The 13,562-nt window shown below is 24.5% G+C and overlaps 1 protein-coding gene across 2 annotated transcripts in view; it reads right to left on the minus strand.

The window, feature by feature from the left end:
* Positions 1–5,343: 5,343 nt before the first annotated feature.
* Positions 5,344–13,562, minus strand: part of LOC117168794 (saccharopine dehydrogenase-like oxidoreductase) — a 28,842-nt gene continuing 20,623 nt past the window's right edge. For both annotated transcript variants that reach the window (XM_033354608.1, XM_033354609.1), the window contains exons 6-8: positions 13,268–13,358; positions 11,422–11,684; positions 5,344–6,254 (exon numbers count right to left, since the gene is read on the minus strand). In XM_033354608.1, the coding sequence (XP_033210499.1) occupies positions 6,149–6,254; positions 11,422–11,684; positions 13,268–13,358 (460 nt within the window). In that variant the 3' untranslated portion in view covers positions 5,344–6,148. The remainder of the gene's footprint in view (positions 6,255–11,421; positions 11,685–13,267; positions 13,359–13,562) is intronic.

Here is a 13,562-nt window from a genome sequence, read left to right on the forward strand (position 1 = left end):
GCTGAAAGTGGAGGTAAAAAATTCTTGGGGTGCAAATAAATATCTTTTTTGAAAGCACCCATGTTGCAATGTTTTTTTTTTTATGAAAGTACACTATTTCAAAAGTCTGCTAGCAAACTAACGCTTGACCTTCACGACACTTACTCAATTTTTTCGAATAAAGTATGGTTTATAAGAGTTTGAAAATTTCTTGGGCTGTCAGACACCCACAATGCACTTTGAGAGTTAATCTCACCTTGAATTCTTAGGCATTTCATCAAATTCATTGAATTCCCTTGAATTTTTCTAAGCTGATTTCAAAGTTACAGTTTTCAATGAAGTTTTTTTAAATTGCTTCAAATTCATTTGATTTTTTTTTAATTCACCTTGAATTTTTATGAATTTCATATTTAACCAGAATTCTGGAACCAGACTTTTTTTTTGAGTGATTGATTTTATCATATTTTATTCGCTTACTCTTCACATCTGTTTTTTAACATAAATAATAAAAATGTTAACGATATTAATTTAATATCTTTCGTAAATAATAGAATTTGAATTTTTAAAGAAAAAAATGCATTTTTTCACGCTGTCAACTTTTTTTTCCTCGTAATTTTAAATCAGAAATAATTTGTTTCTGAGAAAATCATAATTAAATTCTTGTATACATTGGCTATTATTCCGTTTCATTACCTACTTTTTTTAAGTATGATAACTTTATTCACTGCTTCTCTCAGCTCACTCTCAAATACGATCTTAATTTACAACCTAAAATACAATTTTTATAATAATTTCAAAATTTGGTTTAATCTGGTTGTACTAAAATATTCTCTTGCATACAATTTATCGCGGAAATTCTGAACAGTTAGAGGCTATATTCAATCAATTCTTAAGAGGAAAAGAGGTGACGTGTACTCTCAAAACTTTTTACCTTTCTGAGGAAACGGCGGAGCGCTTATTCCTTCACTGCAGATATTGTGGGAAAGTCCAGTCAGTATAAATACACATACGCGACATATAATTAATTCAAAGCGTTCAACTTGTACATTTACCTTTTAAATAGAACGAGTGGAAAATTCCGAAAAATAAAACTCCCGAAATTATAAAATTGCCCATACCTAAAAATCTCGAATTCGAAAACTCTTGAATAATCAAATCCCTAAATTTTTTCAATAAATATTATTTATTCATTAAAAATACAATAATGAAATACTTATACCAGATAAAAATTGTCTTCAGCTTTTAAATTTTAAAAAATGATTATTTCAATTAAAAATAACAATAATTGTGTAAAAAAGGAATTTAAAAACACTTGCACCTCGAACATAAAAAGAAATTTGTCCTTAAATTTTCTCCGAACCTGGTAAAATTTTCCAAACAAACTTTGTATGATTCAATTGCTTCCTTTTAATTTTTTTTTTAAATTAACAATTAGATTTTTGAGAATATTTTTTGTGATTTACTTAATATACTATGCACATTTTCAAACAAAATTTTTAACATTTAGAAATATATTTTCTTTAACTATTGTTATTTTAAATTCAAAAGATATTTTAAAAAACCTTTAAATATTTTTAAAAATTGTTCTTTTACAAAAATATTCGATTAATTTATTTTTAATAAATAAATAATATTTATAACATCAATTTTTTTGTTGTTCAAATTTGGGAATTCTCAAATTCGGTAATTTTATAAACTGTCGGGAATTTTTTAATTCGGGATTTTTATACTTCGGCAATTTTATTTTTCGAGATTTTTCAGTCGACTCGTTGAAAGAAGCTGCAGAATTGTTATTTCAGAAAGATGAAAATTGAATAGTTTCAGATTAAAATTTTTGAAATTGGACACCTTTAACCCTTTTTATTACGTAAATAGCACAACGGGTGTTATTCACCCCACGCGTTCTAACATATCCCGCAAAGACGGTATTGAATATTCTTGCACACAAAAATTATATAATGTATAGTTTAAGATGTTTTTTAAAATGGAATTGATTTTATAGTCATTGGCTTAATTTAAGTTAGTTAAGAATTTTTTTTTACATCGGACGATTGCACGCGATTGCTTGTTTTACAAGGTCTACTTTGAGCGGGTGTCCAAAATATGCTAACATTTGCAGCTCTATATTAACCCACTTTACCTTTAGTTAGAATGTCAATTACTGGTAAAAATCGACACGTGGTCCATTTTCTCGAATTCAGTACAGTTCGTTCGAGCTCAAAAATTTGTTGGGGTCTTTTTTACTCACAGTGTCAGTTAAGAGTTAACTTAGAAACGTTTGAAATGATTGAATAAGTATGAGTGAAGGAATGTTCGAAATAATTTTTTTTCAGAATAGAGGAAAAAATGTTTCTTAGAAATTGATAAAAACTGTCCAATTTAAAAATTAACGTCTTATTAGACTTCAAGCAAAATCATAATTTTTTTTAACTTCCAACCGACTCATAGACAAATTTATAAAAGTTTATGATTTTTGAGCAATCGCAAAATATATTTCCTTGTGGAATGGAAAATTCCTGCAAATAAAAAATGCAAGATTCGGCGCTTGTTTTCGTTTGCTATAATTTGCAGCGTCAGATTCTAATGAACTCCGTTTTGGAAACTTGAACATTCTCTGTATTATGTTTGAAAACATAATATACTTTTTCTAAATAAAAAAAGGCTTTTTAAAATGAAGTATTGTTTAGAAATAAATATAACAATATTTTAATGTAACACTAAATGCTTTTTTAACATTTTGTTTAATCATACAAATATTGAAGTTACCTATTGTAAATACTAATTGAAATTCAACGATTTAAAAAGTTTTTTCCAATGCCATAAAGAATGCAAAATAATATTAATAATATAAAATAAAAGTTTCTAATAACTATTTATTTTTTTACGTTTTTGACCACTTAAATTCGTATTGAAATTAAATTCTGATAAATAAAAACAAGAAAATAAGTAATATGAGTTTGTTTTTTAATTTATATCATCTATTCACTTAAAATCACTTAAAATGTAAAAAATTGCCTCATAATCTAAGGTTTATTTTTGAAATCTTTAAAAATCTAAATTTCTAAAAATCTTTTAAAAATTAAAATTCTTTTTGAATCTCTTCAATTATACTAAATATTTCTTGAATTTACTCAATTTTCCTTTGAATCTATAATCTTTCCAAATTGAAAAATTTTGCCTTTAAATCTTTTAGATTATTCTTTCACAACTTTGAAATCTTCTGAAATATTTTCGAATTTTGTTAAATAATCTCTTAAAATTAATTTTTCAAAGCAAAAATTATTAAAATTTTTACTAGGAATTAAAAAAAAATGTTTTAATTTTCGTGAAACCTTAAAAATTCTTTAAAAAATCTTTACAAGTTTCAATTATTTTTCAATTGTTTCAAAACTTCTGAATATCCCTTAACTTACTCACATTATGTAATGTGCCAAAATGAAAGAATTTAACTTTAAGATCTTTTACACTTTTTTTTTACAAATTTTCGGAACTAAAATGGACATTTTTTCTTTTTTTTCATACGCTGAAAAATTGAGTTTACTTAAAAATTGTTTAAATTCTGAACATTTCCAAAATTATGACAAAATGTTAAGAACAGAATTATTTCCCATTTTTAAACAATCTTTTAGAATTCAAATTGTCTCTTCTATTAACAATGTTTAGAAATATTTAAAAATAAATTTAATGATGAAGTAAAATTATTCATTTAAACATTTTTATAGATCTTCTTTTGTAGGTCAAGTTTTTATTATTTAGTAGAAAATTCAACTATTTTGTTGAAAACTCAACTGTTTTTTGTTCTTGTTGAAAATTTAACAGTTTTTGGTTGTAGTTTAATCTTTTCTGTTCAAAAATTTTAACATTTTATTTAAATTCAATTATTTGGTGTAAAAATCACCTTTTTTTTTAAATTCGTCTCTTTTTCGGGATTAAAGTCAAATTCGTTCTAAAACATTAGATTTTTTACATTAAAAACTTAACTTTTTCGTTAAGAATATCTTTTTCAATCAAAACTTCGACTATTTGGTTGGAAATTCATGTGATTTTTGAAAATTCATCTTTTTAGAGGTAGAAAATTCATCTTTTTTTGTTGAAAATGTAACTATTTCGTTCAAATTTCAACTCTTTTGATTGAAAATGATTTTTGATGTTGTACATACATCTTTTCGTAATTAACAGTCAGTTTTCGAAAACAAGCAACATTTTAGCTTGAAAACTCAACTCTTTTCATGAAAAATTATCTTTTACGGTGGAAAATTTAATCTTTTTGGTTAAAAAGGCAACTGTTGATTGAATCTGTTTTGGTTGAATGTGTTTTTTAAATCAAAATTCATCATTTTAGTTGAAAATTTATTTCTTTGCTTGACAATTTTTTATCTCTTAGATTAAAAATTTAACCAGTTTTTTTTTTAAATTCTTTTTATTTGTTTGAAAATTAATGGGCTTAACTGAAAATTAAACTAATACATTTTTTCGAAAATTGACCTTTTTCAGTTGAAAATTCATTTATTTTGCTTAAAATTGATTGTTTTTAGTAGAAAATTAATCTTGGATGAAACTCCATATTTTTCGTTAAAAATTTATCAATTTTTTGAAATTACAATATTTTCATTTGAAAAATCGCTTTATATTGAATTCAATATGGTACCTACATTAACTTTATTCAAAAATAATTTATTTCCTTATTTTGGTCAGAAATTCAACTATTATGTTGTGCATTCGTCTTTTTGAATCGAAAATTAGTCCTTTTGGATTAAAAATTCACCTTTTATTGTAGGAAAATCACCATATTTGATTGAAAATTCATCTTTGTTGGCTGAAAATGGACTTTTTCGTTGAAATTCAAATTTGTTCTATAAAATTCGTCTTTTTGTCTCTTTTCGGGATTAAAAGAAAAGAAAAATTCGAAAACATTTGATTTTTCAGCTTAATAACGTAAGTCTTTTTGTGCAATTTTTGGTTAAAAATGTAACTGTTCGGTTGATAATTAATATTCTGTTTTCGTTGAGGATTCAAGTATTTCTTTTGTTAAATTTTTGTTTGGTTGAAGGTTCATTATTAATTTATTAATGTTTTCAATGGAAAATTTAACTTCCATTTTTTATTGAAAATGTATATTTTTTTTAATGGAAACTTCCACTATTTGGTTGAAAATTCATATATTTCGTTAAAAATTTATTTATTCTTTATTTAAAAATTGATATTTTTGCTTGAAAATAAATATTTTTGTATAAAATTGCAACTTTTTGGTTTAAAATTAATAATCTGTTTTGAACGAGGATTCAACAATTTTGTTAAATATTCTTTCTCTGTAGAACGATTAAAATTGGAATATGTGATAGGAGTTAGAAATACTAAATTTGCGATTCGAATAATGTATTATATTACCTTTGTATACAATGGCTATTAGCACTTAATTTTATTAAAACGTGTTAAAAATGTAAACTACGATATACACGCATTTTACCGAATATATATTTATATATTTAATATATCAAAATAACATTTTCTGCAATATATATATATTATAATTTAAACAGATGCTTTAATACGCAATATATACTAATTTTACTTTTTAAATAATATATACCTCAATATTTTTGTTTTTCAAACAGAAAGATTCTTTGAATTATTTCAACATGGCACATCAAATTTTTATGTAAAGTAATATAAATAGTGTTTGTTCTTTCTTTCTTTCTTATATTCAAAAAATGCATAAGGTCAGAAAATGATATTGTGATCTCTTGTGACGCTCACATCAGTCTATTTCTATATGAATTAAAATTTTAACTTAATTCCGTCTACACAAAAGTACTTTTTTAAATACAATTCAAAATTTTATACTCTGCCGAGTATCTAACATTAATATAAAAATGGCAAAAAACCAAAATGATGGATCAACTAATACCGTGATGAATAATAAAAATGTTTTGGGTGATGTCTACACAAACAAAAAAATTCGAGACGTATAAAAAATTCGTAAGAGCTACTAAATAGCTTGACTAACTTTCTATCACACACTGGAAAATATAATCACAAATCACCTGTGAATATCCTTAAGTCTATAGGTAGTAAAATAAAATATATAAAAATTAGCCTTACAACAATAAGGGCGTTTTTAGCGCGTTGGAATAATTACCGAAGAAGCACGCATAACGTTATATTATCTTTACTTCTCGATGGACGAGACTACTTCAAAGGTCAAACCATTTTTATTGAGCTCTTCGATCATTGATGTTTTTGCGAATGCAGCACCAGGGGGGAAGACTCCTCCGCTGAAAAATAAAACAATTTTCTTGATCATTTAGAGGATAATTAATTTTAAACTAATAATTTTGAGTTTCATGAACAAACTTGATATGAAATCGCACAGTCTGACCTTGATGATGTCTATTTGAATATTTAGCCGAGTTATGAAAAAAATTAAAGAAAATGATCTTTTTTTAAATATTGTTTCTTTTTTAAGCAGTTTCGTGTCTTAATAAAGTTAAAACAATATGGGATGACATAATTTGCCACAAATATTAAAATCGTGAATGTTGAAGAATACCGAAAATATAGTTATCAAATTAGAAAATTTTCGAAATTTTAAATTACTGACAAAATCCTAAAATTTCAATTGCACGAAATAATGGAAGAATATAATTAAATTTAATATTTTTTGTATCTTTTAAAATAATAATTGATTTTATACCATGTACAAATTTTAATTTAAAAGAGCTCTTTAAAATTTTTAATTTGTAACATGTATACCTGAAAAATAAAATATTATTTTAACCGATAAGAATATTCAATGCAACTTTTTGGGGGGGCATTTGAAATTTCGAGAGTTTACTAATTTCGGAAGTTTTGAAAATTTTGTAATTTTGGGAATATTTCAATTTCGCCAGTGAACATTTTCGAAAAATTAAGTTGCCAGCTTTATAAAATATATTGTATGTACAAATTTCGAGACCTAATTGTAACAAACAAATTTAACGTTTCGATTAACGAAAGTTTTATGCCATTGCAAGCAACAGAAAATTACGAAATTATTTTCGTAATTTAAGGTAAATTTAGGAAAATTTTGTGAGTTTAAATTTCCGTTACGTAAAAATATCGGAAATTTCTTCATTTTTCTCTTACTTTTGTAACGTTATGATTTCGTAAATGTCAGAATATTTTTAACAGTGCCAATTTAGAGAATTTAGAGTTTAAATACGGAAATTGGTGAAATTATGATTTTTGGTAATCTGTTTTGATTAATTTTAGTTCTTTACTATTTTTCCCTTCTCTGCATTTTTCCTTCGAGTACGATCCCATCAATCAAAGCAGAACAGTAAAAATCATTCTTTCACAAACTTTTAAACTTATTAACTGTATATTTGTATACTAACTGTATATTTTGTAAATATATATGATATTTAGCTTCTTTATGACATTAAGCTAACTGTTCCAAAATTGATGTTTTGAAAAATTTATTTTATATTATAAAAAAGCAGTTATTGTAGAATTTTAAATGATTATTACATTAAAAAATATATAATTAAAAATAAAAATTTATAAAACAAATTTTTCTTTAAAAAAAATTTCGTAATTTTCGCCGTTAAAAATGAAATCATTTTCAATTATGAACCTTTAAAATTAAATTATTCTACAAAACCCTTAAAAATAAAAAATAATTTTAAATCGAAAACAGTAAAAATATTAAAATTTCTGCTATAGAACGTTGAAAATTAAGCGAATCCATTTAAAAAATCAAACTTGAATGTAATTTAGAGGTCCCCTACTTCAGTTTTGTCTTTTTATTGAATTTTTATTGTTTTTATTTGCTCAACTTCTCAAAAAATCATGTATTCAATTTTTTACACCTACTTAATCATCCCCTTTTCAGTTACAATTTAAAATTTCTTAAGAATTCAATTTTTATTGTTTTGAAATTGTCAAATTTTCAAAATCTCAGCCTAAAATGATTTGACTTTGAGTTATACATATTTTTTTAAATTTCCAAAACTTGAAAATTTAAACACTTTTGTTTAGATGTGTTATTTAATATTTTTTGCAAATAATATAGCTTTAAACATGCGATTGGTTTAATCAAAGCGATTCTTGAATATCATTAATTGTTCTGTCTAAATAAAATTTTTAACTATATTTGGAGGTGAATTATTTTCCCATTAATTCATACAAAATTCAAGGTTCTTTTCAAGCGTCCTTTTTTTACAGCAAACAATCAAATAAACGCTTGTTATAGATTTAAACGTAAAAGATAAAACATTTCATTTTTTTATTGGCCAACAATTTCTAAAGAAACCAGTATCATAAATAAACAAATTCTTAATTTTTTGCGAACATAAGTTGTCTTTGTGAAATCTTTGTGGTCTTTGAAATTTTTGTGCATTTTTTTTCTATTGAAATCTGCGAATTCATTGAAATCTTTTGCAGTACTTAAGATCTTTGTGAAATCTTAAATTTTCTGTGAAACCTTTCGCAAATTTTCTAAATTGTTGTAAAATATTTGAAATCATTGATAACTGAAGTCTATGTAAAATTTGTATGAAACCTTTGAAATATTTGTGAAATCTTTATTTAAGCTTTGTTTGTGAAAACTTTTGTGTTCGTTTGAAATCATTCAAATCTTATGAAATATTCTCAAATTTCATGAATCCTTTTGACGTTGTTTAAAACCTTTCAAATGCTCTGAAATCTTTGATAATTTATTTTTTAAATTCTTGAAATTTTTGAAACCCTTATAAGTTCTTTGAAAGACTTGTGAAATCTTTCTGAAATCTCTTGTATTCATTTAAAATCATTAAAATATTTGAAATCGTTTAAAATCTTTGATATCTTTGTGAGATGTTCTGAAATATTTATGAAATTTTTGAAATATTTGTGAAATCTTTCTTTAATCTTTGTTTGTGAAAACTTTTGTATTCGTTTGAAATCACTCAAATCTTATGAAATCTTCTCAAAATGTTTTGAAACTTTTTGACATTGTTTAGAACCTTTGAAATGTTCTGAAATCTTTTATATATCAAATTCTTGAAATCTTTTGAAATCCTTACAAATTGTTTGAAATATTTATGAAATCTTGTTGAAAACTTTTATATTCATTTAAAACGATTAAAACATTTTAAATCTTTGTGAAATCTTTTGAAACCTTCTAAAACATTTTGAAATCCTTTAAAATATTTGAAAGATTTGTGAGATTTTCTGAAAACCTTATGAAATTTTTGAAATTTTTGAGAAATATTTCTTTAATCTTTGTTTGTGAAAACTTTTATGTTCGTTTGATATTATTGAAATCTTGAGAAGTATTTTCAAATTTCTTAAAACCTTTTGAAATTGTTTAAAATCTTGAAATGTTCTGAAACCTTTGATATGAAATACTTCTAAAATATTTTGCATTCATTTAAAATCATTGAAATATTTTAAAGCTTTGTAAAAACTTTTGAAATTTTCTAAACAAATTTGAAATCGTTCAAAATCTTTGAAATCTTTATAAAAGTTTTTAAATATTTTTGGAATCTTTCTTTAATCTTTGTTTGTGAAAACTTTTGTGTTCGTTTGAAATCTTGTGATATCTTCTCAAATTTCTTGCAACCTTTGAAATGTTCGGCAATCTTGATATTTCATTCTTTAAATTCTTGAGATCTTTTGAAATCCTTATAAAATCTTTTAAATATTTATGAAATCTTTCAGAAATCTTTTGTATTCATTTAAAATCATAAAATATTTTGAAATCGTTTAAAATTTTTAAACTTTTAGAAATTTTTAAAAATATTTGTGAAATCTTTATTTAATCTTTGTGAAAATTTTTGTGTTGGTGTGAAATCAATTAAAATTTTCTTAAATTTCTTGAAACCGTTGAAATGTTCTGAAATCTTCGATATTTTATTTTTTTAATTCTTTAAACCTATTGAAATCCTTATAAATTCTTTCAAATACTTGTGAAATCTTATTAAAATATTTTATACTCATTTAAAATGATTAAAATATTTTAAAACTTTGTGAAACCTTTTAAAATCTTCTGAATCATTTTGAGATCGTTTAAAATCTTTGAAATATTTGTGAGATTTTCTGAAAGCCTTATGAAATTTTTGTAAAATATTTCTTTAATCTTTGTGAAAACTTTTGTGTTCGTTTGATATCATTGAAATCTTGAGAAGTATTCTCAAATTTCTTAAAACCTTTTGAAATTGTTTAAAACCTTTTAAATGTTCTGAAAACTTTGATATTTTATTTTAATTTGTTTAATTCTTGAATTCTTTTGAAATCCTTATAAATTCTTTGAAATACTTGTAAAATACTTTGTATTCATTTAAAATCATTAAAATATTTCAATTCTTTGTAAAACCTTTGGAAATTTTCTAAAAAATTTTGAAATCGTTCCAAATCTTTGTAAGATTTTCTGAAATCTTTATAAAAGGTTTGAAACGTTTGTTTATGAAAACTTTTTTGATCGTTTGCAATCTTGTGAAATCTTCTCAAATTTCTCGAAACCTTTTTCAATGTTCTAAAATCTTGATATTTTATTCTTTAAATTCTTGAAATCTTTTGAAATCCTTATAAAATCTTTGAAATACTTATTAAATCTTTCTGAAATCTTATCTATTCATTTCAAATCATAAAATATTTGAAATTTCTGTGAAATATTTTGAAATCGTTTAAAATCTTTGAAATCTTTATGAATTTCTTGAAATATTTGTGAAATCTTTCTTCAATCTCTGCTTTTGAAAATTTTTGTGTTAGTTTGAAATCATTGAAATGTTTTCAAATTTCTTGACACCTTTGAAATGTTCTGAAATCTTTGATATTTTATTTTTTTAATACTTTAAACCTATTGATATCTTTATAAATTCTTTGAAATACTTGTGAAATCTTTTTCATTTATTTAAAATCATTAAAATATTTGAAATCTTTGTGAAATATTTTTAAATCTTCTAAAACATTTTGAAATCGTTTAAAATTTTTGAAACTTTTATGAAATTGTTGAAATATTTGCGAAATCTTTCTGAAATCTTCTGTTGTCACTTAAAACCATTAAAATATTTTAAATCTTTGTGAAATTTGTTGAAATCTTTATGGATTTTTTTTTTAATTTGGTGCAACCTTTCTTTAATCATTGTTTATGAAAACGTTCGCATTCGTTTGAAATCATTTCAATTTTATTAAATCTTTTCTAATTTCTTGAAACCTTTTGAAATTATTTAAAACCTGTTAAATGTTCGGAAACCTTTGATATTTATTTTTTAAATTCTTGAATTCTTTTGAAAACCTAATAAATTCGTTGACACATTTGTGAAACCTTCTCTATTTATTTAAAATCATTAAAATATTTGTGATTTGAGATTTCCAGCAGGTTTTCAAGATTTTCAAGGTTTTCAAGATAGCTAGACATCTGGTTGACGGAAATATTTTCAAGGAGTCGGATAGGGCTGGTATATGGTACTTTCAACTTACTTATCAGGCATTTTATCCGCTTCTCGTAGAATCATAAGAGCTGAAAAAAGCAAAGTTGTGGCTGTGAGTCCATAGCCTGGATCTTGGCCGCTCACTTTAGTGATCAATTCCTTATTTGGTGGTTCCTTGTGCTGGTCAGTTGGCTCTGCCAACTTTTCTGCCCAGCCCACAGCCTTGAATGTTATTGAAAAGTGGGAACCTTTCATAAACTCCTCTGAAGGTCCTTCACGACTCGTCATTCCGCCTGAGAAGAACTTTGGGTACTGTGGATTCGAGAGATGAAATATTTAGTATTAAAATTTAGCAAATGGCCAATACCAGGGGGAATCAACTCTTAAAAATGCAGTCTAGCGAAGGTGGATTACTTCTGATTACATTCGAATACCCTGGATTACCTCTATAGACAGAATTAGTCTAGATTACCTAAGCTTATTCCGGATTACCTAAGATTACTCTGGATTACTCCATAAAAACTATGCTTACGCCAATTTTTAACTAAAAAGGATTACTTTTTAACAAAATTGTTAAATTTTCAACAAAATAGTGAATTTATTAACCAAGAACATTATTTTTCTATCGAAAGTTTAACAAAATACATAGATAAATGTTCAACTAAAAAAGAGATACATTTTCAGACAAATAGTTGAATCTTCTAATAAAAAATGATAAATGTTTTACTCAAAATGGAATAGTTAGATTTTCAGGTTAAAACTAAATATTTAACAAAAAAAGTTTTTTAAAAATAAAATAGTAAAATTTTCAAACAAAGTGATGAATTTTCAACTAAAATGAAGAATCTTCAAAAAAAAATTGAATTTTTAACAATATTGTGGAATTGTTTACAAAGTAGATTAATTTTTAACGAAAAAAGACGAATTCGCAGAACGGAAAATGTAATAGTTAATATTTCAGTTAAAAAAATTTTTTTCGATAAAAATGTTAATTTTCAACCAAATACTGGATTTTCTAATAAAGTGGTTGAATATGTAATAAAAAAAAAAGAATTTTCAGCAAACCCGTTGAACTTTCAACCAAAAACAGACTCTTCCACAGCATTGTTGAATTTTCTACATAGTAGATGATATTTGAACCAAAAAATTGAAACATGATTTGTAAACAATTAAACTAAACAGATAACATTTTATCAAACAATTGAATTTTTATCTTAAAAATATAAATTTTCTACCAAAATGAAGCACTTAAATTTTTACTGTAAAATTGTTTTTAAGAAAATATAGATTATTCTGCAAAATAGTCGGATTTTTAATGAAGAAGATAAATTTTTAACTAAAATGAAGAATCCTCGACTGGGATTTTTGAATCTACATTTAAAAAATAAATTGTCAACCAAAAAAAGGAATTTTCAATTAATACAAAAAAATGGGTTTTTAACAAGTATAGTTCGAATATCAACCAGGTAATTGAATGTGTAACCAAGAAGATTAATTTTCTACCGCCGACAAATTTTTAACGAAATAGATGAATTTTCAACCAATTAGTAAAAATTTTCGATCAAGTAATTTAATTTTTAACTAAAAAATATCAATTTTCATACAAAAATGAAATACTTACATTTCCAATTTAAAAAAAAAACTGTTACAAAAAAATAGAATATTCAAGTAAATAGTCAAATTTATAATCAAGGAATTAATTAATGTTCAACAGAGCAATTGAATTTTCCAACAAAAAATATCTTTTTTTAACAAAATTGTTAAATTTCCTATAAATTAAACTTTTAAATTGAAAATTTCAAGCAAACTATCCGGATAACAAGTGGACTAATCTAACTTTCAAGTGGATAAAACCACATATAAGTTCGTTAATCGGATTATCGTGGAATACGTACCTTCAGTAAAAGATTTCGGCCCCATCCGAATTTTGCTAGTAGAGAAAATACTCCGCCTATGATAGCAATTACAAATATTTGCCAGAGGGATCTATAGAAATAAGATTTCGTTACATACATATACTACTAGTCGCGCATCACTTGCATAAAACAAAAAATCGCATGAAATTTCGAAAAAAAGTCATGAAAAAAAGCAGTATAATACGAGGGTAGTTCAATAAGTCCTTAGAATGACCAACAGATGGCGCGCGAATCGCTCCAAATCATCTGTTTTCAGTCAGCACCACTCCCGACT

This window comes from Belonocnema kinseyi, chromosome 3, assembly GCF_010883055.1.
Source record: "Belonocnema kinseyi isolate 2016_QV_RU_SX_M_011 chromosome 3, B_treatae_v1, whole genome shotgun sequence".
In the NCBI taxonomy this organism is placed as follows: domain Eukaryota; kingdom Metazoa; phylum Arthropoda; class Insecta; order Hymenoptera; family Cynipidae; genus Belonocnema; species Belonocnema kinseyi.